Genomic DNA, 21,506 nt, shown 5'->3' with positions numbered 1-21,506 from the left:
CTTTTGCCCATGCCTGGCATTAGGCATGGTGCCAGTAGGTTTATAGGCTCCAGTAAGTCCTATTCTTTTGGCCGTACTTTTCTACAGGGACTGGATAAGGTGTTTGTGTGTTTGTGTGTTTGTGAGAGATCAAAATGTTCTTTACCTCATGAGTCTTAAATCACTGTAGCTAGCGACAAAACAATTTTTTTGCTTATTCCTTGGGTGTATCCAAACAAATTTGCAAATTGGACTGTTAACCTTTGCCTAATTGGATTTTTGCTCATTTGTGTTTTTGCAAATTAGTTGTCGGATTTTTTTTTCACTGAACCTCACATTGCTATCAAAATACTCAGTTTGTACATTAATAATGATTACATTGGACATTAGTAAACCGTATGGCTACCATATGCAAATCAGTACTTTTGGATCAGGGTCCCATTTACTCCAACAGCTATAACGTTTGAACACCCATTGCAACCATGCTTTACAAACTTATTTAGGACATGATGGTCTGTCAAGTTCGGCAGGGGCCAAGGCTGAATATATGGTTTACCATATATATATATAACCATATATCAAGCTGACATTTTACGTGCAACATCTCTGTCCTATTCTATAATGGGTCGTCCAAAGAGAATCTAATTTAAGCATGAATTTGACAGGACAAACATTTACCAATCAGAATGGGACTTGAATGAGTTATGTATTCTATTCATCAGTAACCTTTCAAAAACTAGGGGGTTCAATAGAAGAAAATCAAATATATCTAATTACACATTTTACTGGGACACATGGACCAAGCTACCTTTTTATGTGGTGCACAACCCCTTTCCTTACAATTATGCAATCACATGTATTTAAAAAAATGCTTTTTCCCCACTTTGGCCTGTTAAAATGCATTTTTCAAACAAAAATCTAATTAGATCAAGTCTTGACATAATCTGCACATCCTGAAGGTAAATAATCAAAAGATTATTTTATTTATTTATTTACCATTTGTGGCATCAACACATTGATCAAATAAGTACTTAATTATATGGTTAAAATCCTATGACAGTTTGACAAAGGTCGATTGAGCTGCATTTTATTTGTGTATTTTTTTACGTTTCTTTTTGTTTATCACACTGATAAACAATACAGCACATAGAGAAGGTAAATATTTATTTTATCTATTTTCTGTTTAATCTTATGCAATATTCCATAATTTGAGGGTTTCTGGTTTTCATGAACTATGAGCCAGATAAACAAAACAAAAGAAGTTTCCCGTTTATTAAACTCAAACATTTTGATTGTGCTCACAGCTAATACTAGAGTACAAATTTATTATTTCTGTATAAGATAAGAGATAATTATGAGATAATTAGAGATAAAAAGAGATAATTATATCTATATTTCTGATTCTTGACTGTGTGACAAGTGGTGTTTAGTGGACTGGAGTGTTGAAGCTTGTACTACATGGTACCTCATGTTTTATCTTATTGCTCATGTATAGTGGCATCTCCACCACTTATTACTGGACGAAGGTAAATCTGCAGTTTCATTCAACGGGACATAAATGTCTTGATTCTTTTTTCGCCTTCTTCCTAAATGTTTTAGAAATGTCGTGATCTCCTCTTAATGACCCATTTGAGTGTGCCCCTGCTCAGTACTGTATGTATGTACTATCTTGTTGGTCACTGCAAAATGAAGAAGAGCATTTGCTATAGTGATGTTATGGTTCTGGTACCCACTATGGTCAATACAAAATGTTTTTATAATGCATCTGGTGTTGATGAAGATACTCAGCTAGCTTGTTCTAGATTTTTTTTTTTGGTTGACTCTCAAATATTTCTTTTTGTATTGTTGTTTTTAATGCATGGCTAACATCACAGAATGAATCATGGTTTGTGCTCTTATGGTCCACACAGTGGAGACAAGGCAGACCTGCCGAATGAAGAGTGGGTGTAGTATCCTGGTGTTCAGTTAGTTGTGTTCTACATCCAGGCAGTTGATTATAAACAGCATCATGATGACACAGCCACATTTCTTAGGGAAAGTGTCCGGCTGTTCAACTTGATGTTTGCCTCAAACGTCAGATAAAACTGGTCAGTCACTTTTGTTTAAAAACTAGTCTTTTAATTGAACCAAGAGTACAGCCACAGTTACTAATGAACGTGTTTCATTTTTCTTTCTCACTTTTATTCCTGCCAAATTCCATTTTTTCTCTGCTGTGTTTAAAAAGCATGTCTGCTTACCCAGCTCTTAGGAAAAGCTTGTTATAAAGTGTCCTATAATTATACCTGCTTTTCCCATTGTCGTTCTATTTCCATTATGTCATCACACCTGACCTTACTAAGCCTTATCTTTTAACGAGTAAAGGATTGTTTAAGACCCTGTTTTGAGCCATGTATAGATGCCATTGAGTAGACAGAGTGTAACAGGAAAACAGTACATTTAAACATCATAGTTTTACCTGGCTATCAGATTTGCCAAACTCCATTTAATGGAACAGAACCGAATCTCAGCTCAGTTTTTCACACGAACTAAAGCTTTAACAGATTCAGATTCACCACAGCAGCGTGCATGCGATTAGCTGCCTTTAAAAACTGTGTTTTATAGTGACATGTCTGTTTTGAGAATGTTTCTTGTGAAATGTAGAAAGTAAAAGTAAAATGCAAATAAAAATTTATATAAATATATATATAATAAAATTTATTTATATTATTTGTTGATGTTTTTTTGACTAACAGGCAAATACAGAAGGAAGCCAATGATCTTCTTGCAGATAGATAGATTACTTAACTGGCCTCAGATGAAGAGAAGGACAAACTAAACATTAAAGTTAGCTGTCTGTAGCTATCTGGCTATTATCTGGATAACTTATTTCAGTGTGGCTCCCTTTTCACTGGCTGAAAGAATACATTTTCTGAATAAACATTTTCTTTGATGTCCATGTTGTGCTGACTAAAAGATAGAATCAGTGTTTTATTTAATGGTCTTTTTTTTGTGAAGTGGCTTCATCTTATGCAGTTTTCTGAGAGAAGACAAAATCCTTCAAATTTGAGCATAAGATTCAACACTGGACCAAAAATACTCATAAACAGACTACAAGATCTCTACTACAAGACACCCACTACAAGATGCACTCACTAAAACACACCCATCTGAGAACATGCTTACTAAGACGCACGCTCACTTGTCACAAATCTTTTATCCATTAAGATGGTGCAGTGTAAAGAGGTAAGCTAGGTCTTTTTTGTCAATATAACTGCTTAATTCTAATAATTATTTTATCTTGCTTGATGATAAAATTGTTGTTTTTGACAAGTGTAATTTTTTGATGGGTAGTTACCAAAGGCTAGCAATGCAAGAACAGGGGTGTTAAATTGGTTAATGACATAGGAAGGCTGTGTCTTTTTTTTTTTAGTTTAAAAAAACTGAGTCTGATTAGATGGCAATGATCTAGATTAACATTTAATTTTTTTAACATTATGCACAGTATGTCTTTTTATGCACAGTAACTAAACAGATGCACTAAAGATTCACAATTGACCAGTATGAAACTGTTTGCAGACTGACAAACATGTTTCTGGCTAGTTTCTGTTAGCCATTCTGTTGTGGGCTTGCAACAGGACAATGACCCAAAACCAAAGCATCACCCACCTTCTACTGAGTCTCAGCTGACGTACAGACACTCTCACGTTATCCTGTAGAATTTTTGAATACACTTGGGAGTTCATCTTCCCTTCAGTGATTGTAAGCTGACCCAAATCATGATGTTGCCTCCGCTATACTTTGTGGTTGGGATGGTATTTTTTATGGTAATGTGCAGTACCTTTCAAGCCAGATGTAGCATTATTCTTTCCAAATAGTTTAGTCTTAGTTTCATTTGTCCACAAAACATTTTGCCATTACTGTTATGGAGTGTCTGTGTTCTTTTTAGGAAGCAGCGGCTTCCTTTGTGGTGTCCTACTATAGACACCCTGCTTATTCAAGGTTTTTACAGACTGTAGGCTCATACACAGGTACCAATGACTAATGACGCCTTAACATCTTTGGCTGTCACTCTGGGTTGTGCTCTTGGGGTCATTTTGGCACTAGCCACAGTCCTAAATTGTCTCCATTTGTAAATTGTTTGCCTCACTGTAGACTGGTGAATTTCTAAAGTTTTAGAAATCACTTTGTAACCCTTTCCAGCTTTATGTAAATCAACAATTTTGTAGATGCTCATTTTGGCGATGGATAGCTTACATATGCATATCCTTCTTGATATATTGATAGAATAATGTTGTTTTGGTCCCACTTTGGGCAGTTCTTTCTATGAGGGGGAAATTCACATCTATCTTAAATTTAACTCATGATATTTTGAAAATTACTCATATCAGTGGATCATAGGAATTAACCAGTATGCTAATATGTTATGTGCCGTTCTGTTTTTGTGTTTTGATCATGCCTTAGACCCTGACCCAGAATAAAACTCAGCAGGGGCCAGTGGGGTCAGGGCCAAAAATATCGCAAATATGAAATGTTTAATATTTATGACTCTGTATCCTGTAGTTTGGGGTGGACGCTAATTCTCTGGTTTGAAACACAATTTTGATGTTGTGCCTCAGACAGTCTGCCAATAAAAGCCAGGCTGAACTTTTTAAAAACAGTCAGCAGGGTGTGTGTAAGGTGAATACACACAGACACACACACACACACACACACACACACACATATATATATAGCAAATATGAAATTACCTTAGGTAAACACATAAAGGTAAAAACATTTTTTTCAAGACTAATATTTGATATCTTTCAAGGTAGTGTAGAGGTTTGGTAAAAGATTTCTCTTCAGTGCTCTCAGCCGTGTATAGTTTTCTACAAACCCGCCACCGGCATACTCTATTTCTTTTATGATACAAGCCTTTATTAGGAGAGAAATGGAAATGGCCTTCAGTAGGCACAAAAATGTTTACTTTCTTGCTTAATTAATAACTACTTTGGTTTATTCTTTTGGGCACATGGATTTTTACTGCCCAGATAAGGCATGCTGAAAGTGTGTTGCTTCATTCAGGGAAGCTTGTGTAGTGTGAATACACTGAAAAATGTGTCTGGTCACTCTCACTTTTTAAAACAAATCCTGTAAAGGGGACCAGGCATTAAAATACTCTTTTCACACTCCAAAGCCATTAAGAGAAAATGGTGAGAAAACAGCTAAAATCGCATCTGCAGAATTGTTACCATAATGTATATTTTTAGGAAAAGCTGCCTAAATAAAACATGATGGCCAAAAGCACAATATAAGAAAATGCTCCCAGCCGATGAATTGGCGCAATATTTGGATAGCCTCATTTGCTGTGTCTGAGAATAAAGAATCGCTATGGAATATAACTGGAGAGATAAATTTTTTTTAGACTGCTGCAACAGTCTACATGCTTTTTTTCACCTTCAGTACTGGTCCTGAATTTGTAAAAGGCCTCTCTGAATTTGTTTGCCTGAGGGGGTAGCTCAAAGCACAATTTGTGTTTACTGCAGTGAATTACACTCCCCATCTGTAAGGAGTCCATGAATTCCAAAAATAGTAATTCTTACATATTGCTGCTGTCTGTATATTTAAATATCACTGCTGTCCAATGAAAAACAGGTATCTTTATGTATGTATTTATTTATTTATTTATTTATTTTATTAACAAATTCAATTACATTTTGAAACTTTGTGTGTGAATTGAATACTATGCATGATGCATGATTTTTTTTTTTGTAATTTTTCCTGTTCAGACAAGTGGACTGAGGGTCATGGCTCTGAATGAAGCTTCTAGAGATGAGCTATCCCTCAACAGTGATGATGAGCCAAGCACCACAGCTGCAGTGACTCTCACGACCTTTGCTAGCTCCAGTACTGATGCTACTCCAGACACAAATGAGGAGGTAGAGCAGGGACCAATAGTTTCTGACACAGGACCTCTGCAACTGTCACGACTGGCACCACCAAGCCAAAATGGTGGTGCCAAGCAGAATGGATCCTTCCGACCACTGTCTTTCTCCTCCTCCTCATCAGCATCATCACATCACACAGACTCTCATAGACTGGCCAAGCTGTTGCCAAGCTCTCTCCCACCACCTAGCTGTGTCCGCTGTCCTTTCCATGAGCCTGTTTGCTGCAGTGGGAACCAGCAGGAAGGCAGCCTTTTCCAGGGGCCTTTGCCCTCAAGGGCCCTTCACATGGGCTCCTGCTGTGTACAGGCCGCACCTACGTTCTGTATGCACCACCATCGCTGGCAGGAGCACTTTCAGAATCAACCTAACATGGCCACAATAAGGTAATACATTTGATCACATTCATTCATTTATATGTGAAAAAAAGTTGTGTGCGCTTCTGAAAAATAGAGGCAGCTGAGGCCTAATAGCAACATTGCTTTACTCTTAAACTTACATGGCTAAGGTGCCCTAGAGCATAGTACCTAACCCCCAATTGCAATCCTTTAGGTATTAATATTTACTTTTCTTCAAAATGTTCTTTGTAACAATTACTATGTAATTTGGACAGCTCAGTAAAAACTTTTGGTACTTGAAGGATGATCCAGTCATTATAACAGGTCTTTGAAGTTTAAAAGAGCATTGTGTTTCTCGGCGCACAGCAAGAGATTACCAAGCTGCTTTTTCATTTAGTTAACAGTGTATGTGTTACCAATAAAACCATGATATACAGAGCCTAAAGGTTTAAGTAAGGTTGCTGATGCATGTCTGTATGTTTATAATCCAGCATGTACAACAGTGTTTCTTCAACATTCTCTTTTTTTTGTACTGGGGAAAACATTTTTGCTTTTACATTAACTGCATTTAGCATACGCTCTTATCTAGAGTGACTTACAAAAGTGCTTTACTGTTTCCTCAGAAAAACATCCTTAGCTAGTTTGAATAGACCAAAAGTCAAATACTACTAAACACAAGTCAATATGGAGACCATAATACTCTACTCTTCGGCCAAGTACTCTCGGGAGAGTTGGGTCTTCAGTCTGCGTTTGAAGACAGCGAGCAAATCTGCTGTTCAGACCCCCAGTGCAAGTTCATTCCACCACTTCGGTGCCAGGACAGAAAAAAGCCTGGGCGCTTGTTTTCTGTGGATCTTAAGGGATGGCGGGATGATGGTGCACAAAGGGAGACCAGCAACATAGGAGTTGCAGTAGTCACGTCTTGAAATGACAAAAGACTGAACAAGCACCTGGGTGGCCTTTCTAGAGAGGAAGGGTTTAATTTTGCAGATGTTGTAAAGGAGAAATCTGCATGACATGTTAAAACTGCAACATGACTTGAGAATGATAACTCATCCATGACTACACCAAGGCTTTGAGCTTCTGTAGATGGAGTGACCAGTAAGAAGGAGATGGCATTTGATGCAGGAGCGCAAGTTTTTGCCTCCGTTTACCTGTAAGCTTGTCTACTGTGAGCTTTTTGTCATCCAACCATATGCCATGGTACTTAAATTTATCACATTCATTCTTTCCACTTCCAGATCCCTTCAGGCTTGTGATTTTTAAAAGTATTAAACTTAATGTTAGATTATCTGGAACACAACATAAATGATTTTTTTTCAATATTTGAAACTATTTTTTTTCACTCACAGTGGAGTGTCATAAAAACTGATTGCATCATGTAGTATTAACTAGATTTCTTTTTAAATATTTGAATTGTGAGGAAACCGCTTTTATTATGTAAAAAAGGCATTTAACGTTCCAATCCACTGCCATCTGGTGTCCTCTAGGCACCATTAATAGACATGATCCTGGCTTCTGGCACTATTTAGACTTAGGTGGTAGTTACAGTGTGCACAGTAGAATGCTGCTGCATTATTTAAGGCGGAACAGCAAGTTTGGGAAACAGTAAAACCCTATTATTTATAGAAACACAGAAATCTTTAAATCTCTCATTAATAGAGACAGATCGAATTTAGTGGGTAAAAAATCTTGATCGGGAGATCCCTGTTAAAAATTCAATCTGATAATTTGTTATAAAGCATTGCATATTTCACTTTGTGAGAATGTCATTCCTTATCTTTTACCCCACTGTTTTTACATGGCATTCAATGTTTGGGCTTAAAGGGAGTAAACTGAGCTTAACTGGAGCAGCAACAATTTTTGATTAAGCGTTTCTGTACATTAATTATTAAAGTGTTTGTGCACTCAAAGTCAAAAAGAAATATACATATCATGTTTTGGAAATTCCTTGGACAAGTTTGGAAAGTGCAATTTTCACAACAGGCCGGTGAGAAAAATCAATGTATTTTATAAGAGACATGTAATTGCAAAGTTGCAAGGGGTAGTGCACTTTATAAAATGCAACATGTTCCATATGGCCAAGTGACACACGTTAATAAGGGCTAGGGAGATATGTCTTTAATCCCGATTGGTGAATGTTTAGCCTGTGCAATGCCTGTTTGAAATTGATTGGCTAATAATAATAAATAATAGTCACGGTATTCCGTTTTGAAATCCAATTATATATTAGGTTACTGATGAAACCTGTAAAATTTCAACTTGATTGGATGAACAGTTGCTGAAATGGGTGTTTTTTGTTTTTTTAGCTCTGACCCGCCCCCTTTTGTCATATATCTGCCAAATTTGACAGGCCGCCTCAGAATCCTGTGCTGGACAAGCCTAAGAAGTTTTGTTGAAATCTGAGCATTCTGAAGTTATAGCTGTTGGTATTCATTTGGCTCCAATCCAGAGGGATTCATTTGCATTTGTGCTGTAGAGGCTTGGCCGATTGCCAACTTGGCTTAAACTTGGCAGTCAACATCAAACTGTAATTACATGTATGTGTGTAAAATGTGTGTTAATGTGGCTCAAGTTTCCTCATTTCTGTTTATTTAAGTTTGAATGCACCAGGTGTGCACCTGTGAATATATGAGAAAGAAGTATTTGGACATTATTAATTAACATGCGGTATGCTGAGTTGTAGCATCGTAATCAGGTCAGTAAATGTCATTTCACACCTACTGTATCTTGCTGCCAAGTTTGGTCTTTCGTGGACTTACACTTTGTGCTTCGATCCTAATAAGTTTAATAAGTTTATAGTTTAGCATGCTCCCTGCAAACATGCAAAAATTGATGGAACCACTGCCTGCCTGAAGTTAGCTGTTAGCCTAGTGCATACTCTGGCTTGCTTGTTGAGATGAGTTCGGGGTGGTGTGATAATCCAACATCCTGACCTCACTAATGCTCATCCCTGAATACAATCAAAAATGAAATAAGAGCCTTCTTTGGACCGTATAGACTGTTACGCCAACAAAAATACTCTTTAATACCCTTGATTTTGGAACAAACCGGACTGTGGACCTCATTTGTTTAGACATTTTTTAAATAAATTGCACATTGCCATCAACTGTGATAATTGTTTTCTAGTAGGCATGGAACTAAACATCTTAAAATGTCATTGCCCGCTAGAGTTGTGGAGTAGCATATGATACAAGCACAGTAACACCACAGAAAGTATGCAAGATTGTAAACTTTTAAAAGGCACTTTCGGCTTTCTGCAACACTCAGGAGCTTCATTTCGCAGGAAGTTGGGGATGAGGTGGGATGGTTGTCATCCAACATCCTGAGCTCACAGAGTATCTCTTTAAAAGCTTTCTCTGTGCAGTGCTGTCTATTACTGTCTTTTTGTTTTGTTTTGTTTTGTTTTGTTTTAAATACCCTTGATTTCAGAAGAAACCATGAATGAGCAGATGTCCCAATACTTTTGTCAATAAAAGGTATTTCCCGGAAAACTATTTTGAGGGAACTACAACATTTAAATATACAATATTATTATATATTAATATATTGTGAGCAACAGACATTAAAAAGAAATAGAGCAGATGCACTCTAAACATATTTGCAGGAATGAGTGGTGCAAAATTGCTGAATGAAAATCATTATTATTATGTTGTTGTTGTGTTGTTGTTGTTGCCAAATAATGCTAAAGAATAAAAAACTAAAGCACATACAAATTATACATCAACACTGGAAAAAAACAGAAAATCTGCATCTGATGTGTTATTGTAAAGGAAGGCCTTTTTTAAAGGTTAATCTTAGGATATGCAAACATCTCTTTTGATTGAACCATGCATAATTTGTGCTCCTCTCATTGGCACTATTAATAGGGCTCACCTTGTGTCGATTTTGCAGATGCTTCAAAGCCCAAGTTGTTCAAACATCTGGTAATTGTATTAACATGACCTCTGAACTTTACAGGGAATTTATGGCCTCCCCAGAAGTCTCATAAGAAGAAAATCCTGCAGTGACTTCTTCATTTGTGCCTACAAATACCATGGCAACTACTAATTAGAACATTCTAGAACACATGGATTTCTTTAAAGATGAAAAAAAAGGAAATTGCAGGCACCTCTAGGTCCTATGGCCTTATTGTTCCCATTATTGTTCCCAGAAGTATGTTCAAAATCGTGTGAGGATGCAATAGCATTTATTGTCTAGAAGGGCTGTCACTAATGACTGACTATTCTTCTAACAAACTATATACAGTTTATCAATTGTTCAATTAAGTTACTTACTTAAATTAATGGCAGATTAAAATAACTTCATAATGCGCATGTTCCATCAAGGCCAAAGCACATGATCGAACACACACACACACACACTGGCAGTCAGTTAGGAAGACCAAAATTTATCCTTAACATTTTCTCTTCTGGGATAGTGTCGCGGACAGACATGTATGTCTGAATTTTTTAATTGAGACATTTTAGATGTAATTGACATTCACATTCCAATCTATAATTTTAGGGCATTTGTATACATTTCACCAGGTTGAATTTTTTTTTTATGCACTGCCCCCCTTATTGTAGGGCAGGCTAGTTTTTGGGACATTTAATGCAGTCATGGTTTGTAATTCGGTGCAGAGTATCTTTTCTGATTGTGCTTTGCCAGTCCTCTAATGCAGCCATCTTCAGCTCTTGCTTGTTTCGGGGCTTTGTCCCTTAAGGTTTTTCTTTAGCCCAAGATGAATTAACTTTATGTGACTGGCAAGAACTTTCCATTTCTTTACTTTGAAAAACACCTGTTACCTCAGCTGTATATTTGTATTTCTTTTCATAAAGTCTGATTTGCGGATTATAGTCTCTGACAAATACACACTTGCCTCCTGAAGGCTGTTCCTGATCTTTCGGACAGACTATTGAGGGGTTTTTTTGTGACATTTAGTGACTAATGTACTGCCTTCCGCAGTGGAGGCCTACCAGTCCTTTTGCAAGTAAAACCCTAATCAGTATGTTCTTTAAAACAATATTCCCCACAGTTGATATAAGATGAATGTTGTCATTTCAACATGGTGAAACCCGAAATGTATGCAAATACCATTTCAAGTCTGTAATGTGTACTTTAATCGCACTCACTTGGTGAGACCACTGCTTCGGTTTTATATCATGGAAAAACACAGATGGGTATTCAGATTAATGTAAAAGCTGAGAGTAAATTTGTCTATAGTGTATGTCTATATAATGTGTATAGTGGATCAGAGTTTTCTAAAAAGTCTCATCACTTAAGATGCATGCATTGTGTCAATTTTGTTTTATTAACTTGTTAATCTCTACATACTGATTTCTTACTTAAAAGTATCTGTATGATTTTTTTTTTTTGTATGTAAGTAAGGTCTTATGTAAGTAAGGTCAAACATTTAATATATACAGCTCCATTCCCATATTGTGACCTCTGGTGTTGTTTTGGTTCTGCTGCTACAAGACTGTTTTGGTATGTCCAAAAATGCATTAATTTGCCATTTCCTCAGAATTACAGATGTATGAAAGAATCAACCCAAATCTGTATAACAGATTTTGCGCAGTAATATCTGTGGTGCTTCTAGGGGAACTCGGATGGACTGGTTGTGTACTGGGTATTTATTTCCTTTCTGTTGTTGTCTCTAAAATCTAAACTTTTTATGTTTGTCTTACAGCGCTTCAAGGTCTTTTCGGTTTCCTAAAAGGTAAGAACTCTTTCTTCAAACTAAAGAAAATAATACAATAAATACTAAAGTTAATCACTCAATACCCAATCATAAAGTGAAAACAGAATTAGTCATTTTGTTAATTTATTGACAAGGAACAACTAAAATGTTGCATTGACAAAAGTATTTAGACCCTTTACATTTTACTCTGCACTCTACCAGATTAGTGGAGTAATGCAGTGATGGTTGAACACCTGGAACTTTCTCCCATCTGCAGAGGATCTTTGGTGCTCAGCCAAAGTGACCATTGGGTTGTTGGTCACCTCTCTTACCAAGGCCCTTCTCTACCCGATTTAGTTTGGTGGGGCGGCTGCCTGTAGGAAGAGTCCTGGTTGTTTCAAGCTTCTTCCATTTAAGAATTATGCAGGCCACTGTGCTCTTGGGAACTTAAAAAATATACTTAATGTGGTAAGCAGTTAAACTGTGTTTATTCAACTCAGTAAATACTTTGAATCGAGTAATGATTTATTCAGTGTATTTATTTGAGTTGAATAAACCCAGTTAAATTACCACAATTTCTTTTTTAGATTGAACAGACAAAACACTTGTATATGCACATAATTGCACATAATTGTACCATTTACAGAAAAAAACAAATAACAAACTAAGACCCTATGGCCAAATTTGGTGAACATTCAAAAATGTTTTTATGGTTGTTTTGCTGTTTCTGGTACTGAATGCCTTCATTGGTTGCATGGCATTATGAAATCCAAAAACTACCTAATCATTTTGAAGTGCATCGTAGGGCCCGATGCCTGAAAGCTGGGTCTCTATAGGAAGTCATGGGCCTTCCAGCAGCAACAACACAAAGCGCTTTGCTAACTGCTAATTTACTACTGGTCATAAGTACTCTATACTGCTGGAATGACAACCCTGTGATCTGAAAGGAGTCATTTTTACATTCAGCTTTTTTCCCCCCTTCCTGTTCAAACACAAGGAATAGGCTAGCGCAGTTTAATATACAAAAACACTGATCCAGGAATTCGATTCCCGGGCTCGGCAAGCTGCCACTGTTGGGCCCTTGAGCAAGGCCCTTTACCCTCTCTGCTCCCCGGGCGCTGGAGTTGGCTGCCTACCGCTCTGGGTGTGTGTGTGTACGCACTGCCCCTAACACATGTGTGTGTGTGAGTGTGTGTTCACTACCAGATGGGTTAAATGCAGAGGACACATTTCGCTGTACAGTCCACACTGTACAGTGACAAATACGTGCACCTTTACCTTTACCTTTAACTTCTTTCATTTGGTCATACGTTCAACTTGGAGGAGCCCATGGTTGCTGACAATTTTTTTCAGACAAAGTTTGAGGAGTTAAGAGTATTAATTAAGCTTCATTTTCATCATCTGGCCTTTCTTAATAATAATTGTGCTTGGAAAAAAGCTAAGGGCTTAAAATTGTGCATGGTCCTTCTACCCTTTTTTCAAATTTGTACAGAAAACAAGAATAATACACAGATCATGTCAAAAATAATTATTTACATTTTTAACAGTAACAGGAGATTTTGACCAAACTTCCACTGTAAATACACCATATACATATTATTGTATTCAGTCAACATTCTATTACATTGTGAATGATTCACAACTGATTTTTATATATTTTTTTGCAGTTATGCAGAGCTTATTTCTGACTGGCCTGTGGTGGTGCTTGGTGTGTGTACAGTGCTGATTGTGGTGTGTACATTGGTAGGCATCCTAGTGCCAGACTTGCCAGACTTCTCTGATCCTTTATTGGTAAGACATATGTATTATTATTTTTTGTTATTATTTGTTTGTACTCCATAACTATGGTATGTCATCAGTTGGAGCACAGTAGTCCCAAACTGTTTCTGGAAGCAGTGTCTGCACAATAACTGCTTGTTGGGAGCATTGCTGTCACGCACTTTGCTAATGGTGCTTTTCCACCAGGCGGTATGGTTTGAGTACTAATTCATCCCTGAAGAATTCATATTTGCTGGCACAACCTGCTTTAAGGCAACGACAATGGAAAATCTGATAAGATTACACTGCACAATACCAAGCTGGAATGTGTTCTGTGGAGTAATGATCATGCTTATTCATCTAATGTCTAAATTAAAAAAAAAAAAACTGAAGTATGGATAACGTCTTTTATTTAATGTTTCTTTTTTCAGGGCTTTGAACCAAGGGGTACTGCAATAGGTCAGCGACTTGTCACATGGAACAACATGGTGAAAAACACAGGCTACAAAGCAACTTTAGCCAACTACCCTTTCAAATATGCAGATGAGCAGGCCAAAAGGTAACAGTCCTTTTACTTGTGTCTTCTATACTCACTGATATGAAGTATCAGACAAGACAAAAACAGTATTTGGCCAATTTCCCCAAACCAGACTGATTGAGAATGGTTTATCATCATTTGCCATCATCCTACTTATTCAGAGTTTGATTAGATTATGAAAGGCTCTGTCTGGGGAACAATACAACATCTTAGTTCTCAGGAGCCTTCCTGCTAGGTAAGATTCGTAACTTCATGTTTAAAGAGTTCAGTAAGCACATCCTTTATCCTCATAAGGTTTTCATGTCAGAGAACTAAATCAAATGATACCATTTGTTTATCTGTGGATGTTGCAGTATCATCATAATAGAAATTCTATGTATTTGAGTGCTTTAGCAGCCCCTTAAGGTCAAAAGTCCCTGTATATACACATCATTTCATTTTAAGATGATCAGACTAACTGCTAAGGAGCAATGTAAATGAAAACGGATGCAATGATTAAATCTGATGGAAATCTTATTGAGTAAAAAAAAGTAGTTTTCATTTTTGATAATTATTTATCTACAGAGACCCACAGAGTGTGGTCAAGATAGGACCAAAACCCATTGACTAGTTCATAAAGTATTAAAAAAGAGGTAATGATTGTAAATAAAATATAAATAAATAAATAGATACATTTATAAATAAATAAAATAGTAGACACTTGTAATGGCAGAGTTGTTTGGAACACTACTATATGATGTCAAATGAGTGTTTTCACATTATGTTGAAATGACAAAAAAGATATTTGTGCTTTTACTGAAAAACATGAATATGTTTGTGGCCTTTAGTGGACAGTTCTCTTGAACTTGGTTACTTGTTGTTGGGAAGCATCTCCCTGAACACTGTATTCATAAACTGCACCTAGGCTCCAGGTTTGGTGTTTGACTTTTTTTTGCCCAATGCGTTTGTTGGGAGAAAACTGGCTCTACTGGCTCCAAGCTGTCTCTCACAAGTAGGCACAGCATAGCATTTACTGCTGTAAGTGCAATGTAATGGAGCCCCATAGGGAACATGCCTGTGAAGTTTCTTAACAATCTGCCAAAGCATTTTGAAGTTGTAAATGACGTACACCAGTGGCTAAAGTTGAACTGGTAGGAAAGAGTTTATACTTTGATATACATGTCAAATGTCATGATGATTGAACGAATGTATACATATTAAATGTCTGCTGAAAGCTGACCATATTGTTTGAATTATCAAGTAATCACAAAGTCACTTACAAGTATGGGCAACAACACAGCAAAACAAGTTTCATCTCAATAGGACAAGCAGAAACAAGTCAAGGCTTTTATTGTCATACAAGTACAAAGTGAAGCAAAATTACATTCCTCCAGTGCAATAGGGAACAGAAACTCAACAATACAGATACATAAAGTGCATTATTACATAGATATGTACATTTAGATGTGCAACCATGGAATTATAAGAATACAATAAAATACAACAAACATCACACACAGTAAACACACAGGAACGCCAACACAGCACTAAGGGGATAAGGTGCAGAGGTATGTAATGTGCAATGACGTGCAACGCATACGCAGTCAACTTTCCTGGGCAGGTCACGTAGCATTGGCCCTGTCCCTTCTTGTGCAACTCTGGTCTTGTTGCACACTGTAGAGCTTGGAAGTACATAAATATTTTTAAAAGTCTGACTTATTTTAATTGTATCAGTCAGTCCTTGTGACATTGGTGTTCTCTAACTTGGATTGCTGTAACCATCAGGAATTAGGTCTGATTATTTCACCATTTTAGTCGCTTGTATAGAATAACATTTAAAATCAAGTTACACTCATTTGTGCATAGTGTACAAATAAACTGCTGCTGCTATATGATTCAGTACTAGAACAACTTCGCCGTTTTAATTTATGACAGAAATTGGCCAGGGTTTTTGTTTTTTTAGGGCAATGCTCTGCTGACTTAATAACTGCAGAGTTTCAAACAAGCAAAGGGGGACCAACTCCATATTAATGCCTGAGGATTTAGAATGGGTTGTCATAAAAGCACCTGTAGGTGTGCCAATCATTTGGTCTATATAGTGTAGATTTTTTTAAAAAATGCATGACTTGTGATTTGATGTAAGACAAAAAGGTTCTAATGATTTAATATAGGAAGACCCTATTTTAGGTAAAAAAGACAGAATCGATTTGATAATTCAAAAAAGATACTCTGCAGACAGAGTAAAAGGATAATTATATTTAATATTTACATTTTTGTCACGCATTTCTCAAACCCAAAGTTGTTTAAAAAATATATAAATAATAATAATAACCCTAAAACCCTAAGAACAACCACAGCAGACACAGTTCCAAAACAGAAAAGGGGGGGGGGGGGGGGGGACTCATCAGACCAAGGGTTACTTAACTGGTTCAGTTATTCAGAGTGCCATTTGCAGGGTAAAAGGTCTCCACACAAAATAGAGAGGGTTTCAGCCTATGATGCAGATCAGCGGTCCAGGATAGAGAGTCACTCTGATGGCAGGCTGTGAGTTATCCACAGTGTGAAGCTAAGTCCCTCAGATGACCAGCCATAGGAACACTTATGCAGTGATCCAGAGAAGCTCATACAGCGATCTGCCGGCTGGCACAAAAAGCCTCATAGCTGCGATGTAGAAACACTTTTTTTTTTTTAAATATTGGATGAGATCAACAGTGCAAATAAAACATTTTCATTTGGTCCCTGCAAAACTAGATCATACATTATTTATTTCTTATTATATTAATATCCTGTATTCACTACATTTTTGCATTACAATGTGTTTTAGTCACCAAGAGAATAGGTGGTCAGAGGATCACAATGAAAGAGATAAAAGGCAAGCAGAATGGGACTTTAGTAAAGACAGTTTCTTCTGTGATGTCCCAGGTAAGTTTATTTAAAACCACGTTTTATGTTTTGAAATTATAGTGTAGTAAAAGTGCTATTTAATTGTGTATTTTTTTTTAATGGCCAAATATTTTCTAACAGGTAACAGTTACTCCAGAATTGTTTTTGCCTCTGCTGAAGGGAAGAACTTGTGGAATATACAAGCTATAAAATCCATGTGCAATTTCGACAATACCAGGGTATGTGCATTGTTGGATTTTTAAAATGTCATTAAATACACTGATTTTTTTTTTTTTTGCACAATGTTTTGGCATATTTTGAGCTTACAGGTTCACTTTCTTTTTTGGCCTCTTAAATTAAAATTTTAAACATGGACTTTAACCAGGTACTAAAACATTATAACATTATAAATAATAATAAAAAAAAACATTGATATCTTTTTCAGGTTCGCTCTCATCCCCAGTACTGGAGTTTGTGTCAGCGCACCACAGCTGCTTCCTGTTGTCCTAGTTGGACCCTTGGAAACTACATAGCTGTACTCACCAACAAATCCTCCTGCCAAAAGATAACAGAACGTGATGTGTCTCACACCTTTAAGGTTTTACGCTCTTGTGCAAAGTACTACTATAATGGCACCTTGGGTCCTGAATGTTGGGATGCGAATACCCGTAGGAAGGACCAGCTCAAGTGTGCGAGTGTTCCCAGAAAGTGCACCAAATACAATGCTGTATATCAGATTCTTCACTTCTTGGTGGACAAAGATTTTCTCAGTCCAAAAAGCACTGACTTCCTTCCACCAGCTCTCAAGTACAGCATGTTGTTCTCTCCCACAGAAAAAGGTGAAACTATGATGAATATTTACTTGGACAACTTTGAGAACTGGAACTCCACAGATGGAGTCACTACTGTGACTGGCATAGAATTTGGCATCAAAAATAATTTGTTCCAAGAGTACCTTCTTACAGATACTATGTATCCAGCGATAGCAATTGTGATTGTGCTAGTGGTTATGTGTATATATACGAAATCCGTTTTTATCACCATCATGACCATGTTTGCCATTATTAGCTCCCTTATTGTCTCCTATGTCCTATACAGGGTGGTCTTCAATTTTGAGTTCTTCCCTTTCATGAATCTTACAGCACTCATTATTCTTGTTGGAATTGGTGCTGATGATGCCTTTGTCTTATGTGATGTCTGGAACTACACAAAAATTGACAAGCCCAACTCTGAACTTTCTGAAACTGTTAATGTCACACTTCAACATGCAGCTCTGTCAATGTTTGTTACCAGCTTTACAACTGCTGCAGCCTTCTATGCTAATTATGTCAGCAACATTACAGCCATCCGCTGCTTTGGTGTGTATGCTGGCACTGCTATCCTTGTCAATTATGTTCTCATGGTAACCTGGTTGCCTGCTGTTGTAGTGCTTCATGAGCGATACCTTCTCAACCTCTTCATTTGCTTTAGGCCTCCACATCATATATTTAGTGCCACAAGCTTTCTGACAAGTCTGTGTCAGAAAGTAAGAAGATGTCTGTGTACCATTTCAAAGATCTCTCGCATATTCTTTGAAAAAGTATTGCCATGCATTGTTATAAAGCTGCGTTACCTGTGGCTTTTCTGTTTCCTTACCATCACAGTTGGTGGGGCATATATTGTCTGTGTGAACCCTAAGATGAAATTACCTTCATTGGAACTGTCAGAATTTCAGGTATTTCGCTCCACACATCCCTTTGAGCGTTATGATGCAGAGTACAAAAAGCTTTTCATGTTTGAACGTGTCCATCATGGGGAGGATCTGTACATGCCTATAACTATTATATGGGGTGTTACTCCAACAGACAATGGGGATCCCCTGAACCCTAAAAATAAAGGCAAACTAACACTTGACACCAGCTTTGACATTGCCAGCCCTGCCAGCCAGATGTGGATTCTGAATTTCTGTCAGAAGCTCAGAAATCAAAGCTTTGTGTTTCAGTCAGATGAGCAGGACTTCACAAGCTGCTTCATGGAGACTTTTAAGCAATGGATGGAAAACCAAGATTGTGATGAGGCTAGAGTCTACCCCTGTTGCAGTCAGTCTACATTCCCATACAAACAGGATGTATTTGAGTTGTGTATCAAGCGGGCCATTATGGAGCTAGATCGCAGCACCATTTATCACCTGGACAGTAAGACTCCAGGGCCAAGATTTGACATTAATGACACTATTCGTGCCATTGTGCTTGAATTTCAAAGTACGTATCATTTCACTCTGGCATATGAAAAAATGCATCAGTTTTACCGTGAGGTTGATGCCTGGATTCAGGAGGAATTGAGAAATGCTCCAGAGGGTTTAAGCTATGGCTGGTTTGTCAGCAACTTAGAGTTTTATGATCTCCAGGACAGTCTTTCAGATGGCACACTTATTGCCATGGCATTGTCGGTGATGGTTGCTTTTAGCGTTATGCTTTTGACCACCTGGAACATCATTATTAGTCTCTATGCCATCATTTCCATAGCTGGAAGCATTTTTGTGACTGTGGGATCACTGGTGCTTCTAGGCTGGGAATTAAATGTTCTGGAGTCAGTCACCATCTCAGTGGCTGTAGGACTTTCTGTGGATTTTGCAGTGCATTATGGTGTAGCATATCGACTTGCTCCAGAACCAGATAGGGAGGGGAAGGTTGTTTTCTCCTTGAGCAGAATGGGTTCAGCCATTGCTATGGCAGCACTGACCACCTTCGTTGCTGGAGCAATGATGATGCCTTCCACAGTTCTGGCCTACACTCAGCTTGGCACATTCTTGATGCTAATCATGTGCATCAGTTGGGCTTTTGCTACATTCTTCTTCCAGTGCATGTGTCGCTGCCTTGGTCCTCAAGGCACCTGTGGACAGATTCCTATGCCTAAGACACTTAAGTGTTATGCTTTTAAAGTAGATACCTCTGACTCCTCCTGTGGTCATGGCCAAGGTAAACACTGCCAGTCAAGCAAGTACCAGTCAGATACTAGAGAGCGAGAGGTTGAGTATGAACTTCAGCCTTTGGCTACCAATGTTAGAAATATTGAAAAGACAGAAGAACAAGAAGAAGCATGTATTGAGCTTCCCAGTGGAAGTGTTCCTTATCATGCGCCTTGCTTTCAATTTAAAAACAAAAGCGATCCTGAAAGAGAAAACTCTGGCCTTGACAATAGCATACCAGTCACAGATCCAGCACTCTTGCATCAGTACAATGCTAGCACCTGTGGGGATTCTTTACCTCGCCATATATTGAGTACACAGTGGACCATTAACCACCCCTGTATTAAAGCCAGAGAGTCTCCATGCCCAGCTTCACATTATTCTTTTGTAGGTAATCCTGTAGCCAAAGGTCAGAGTATTTTGTCTACCCTAGATACAGTGCGTATGACCCCCAACCATCTTATGAACTATGTCCAGTGTGCCCCTACCCATTTCCATCAATGTTCTCAGGCTCAAACCACAAGACCTGGTCATCTTAAATCCCATGCTTGCTACCTTAAAGGATATGGATTACATTCATTGCACCTTCAACCTCAAGCTCGTCCACCTGATGCTTCAGGACTGGATGGGTCCCACCTAATCAATCCGTGTAATTCCAGTCTTTCTCCGCCTGAGGGCTCTCCAGTTCTTTCCAGCTTTCCAGGTCACACACAGGTTCCCACAGTTGAGTGCTGCCCCTTACCTCAGACTCCCAGAACATGTGTAACACACAAGTTGGGTGACAAAACACAGAATCCCAAAGTCTTTCAGGACATAACATGTAACCAAATAAAACCAAATATGACAAATGAAACTCATGTGTTTGTGCAGGGGAGCCATGACAAGTTAAAGACTGCTTCAACCATATTGGACAGAAGTGGCCAATGCAAACAGTATCACAAAGACATTTCTGAGAGAGCTGACTCTTCAATACCTTTAAACTACTTCAACAGGACAATGAAACTGAAGTGTAATTCAGTAGAGTTTCATAAACCAAAAACTGAAGCAAATGTACCTGTCCATACCATTAATTCACAGCCATCATCTGAAAGTTTATGCTGATGGTCAGAATTATAGAACATGGCTGGCAGTAAATGATGTGAAGATATACAATAAATGTTATGTGCTAAAATTCTTCAAATAAATATGTGGACATGATCACTTCTTTTGTCTTTCCTGTAGAAATGCCTTGCATTCTTGTGTTTTAAAGAATGTATCAGAATCCTCACATGATGTAGAGGTTCTTTAAACTTAAGTTTTTCACATGCATCTTATTTACAAAATGTTTTAAACAACCATTTAATGTTTTGATTACCTTTATTGTTAATGATGTAAACATTTAATTGCATTCTTTTGTGGGTTTATGTTTTTGTCCCTGTTATAAGTGTTCCTATAACAGAACGTTTTAATGTATAGCAAGTTGGAACATGTATTAATGGTTACATTTTCAAGTTAAATGCATAGCAGATCACTATTGCTC

The 21,506-nt window shown here is 37.6% G+C and overlaps 1 protein-coding gene across 2 annotated transcripts in view; it reads left to right on the top strand.

Annotated features, from left to right (window-relative positions):
- Positions 1-21,184, top strand: part of disp1 (dispatched homolog 1 (Drosophila)) — a 31,674-nt gene extending 10,490 nt beyond the window's left edge. For both annotated transcript variants that reach the window (XM_072680161.1, XM_072680152.1), the window contains 7 exons: positions 5,727-6,268; positions 11,892-11,921; positions 13,550-13,673; positions 14,072-14,199; positions 16,982-17,079; positions 17,182-17,279; positions 17,486-21,184. In XM_072680161.1, coding sequence (XP_072536262.1) covers positions 5,745-6,268; positions 11,892-11,921; positions 13,550-13,673; positions 14,072-14,199; positions 16,982-17,079; positions 17,182-17,279; positions 17,486-21,088 — 4,605 coding nt within the window. In that variant the 5' untranslated portion in view covers positions 5,727-5,744 and the 3' untranslated portion in view covers positions 21,089-21,184. The remainder of the gene's footprint in view (positions 1-5,726; positions 6,269-11,891; positions 11,922-13,549; positions 13,674-14,071; positions 14,200-16,981; positions 17,080-17,181; positions 17,280-17,485) is intronic.
- Positions 21,185-21,506: the final 322 nt, after the last annotated feature.

The sequence above is a fragment of the Salminus brasiliensis genome, chromosome 1 (genome assembly GCF_030463535.1).
Source record: "Salminus brasiliensis chromosome 1, fSalBra1.hap2, whole genome shotgun sequence".
NCBI lineage: Eukaryota > Metazoa > Chordata > Actinopteri > Characiformes > Bryconidae > Salminus > Salminus brasiliensis.
This window is presented reverse-complemented; position numbering and strand designations above follow the sequence as displayed.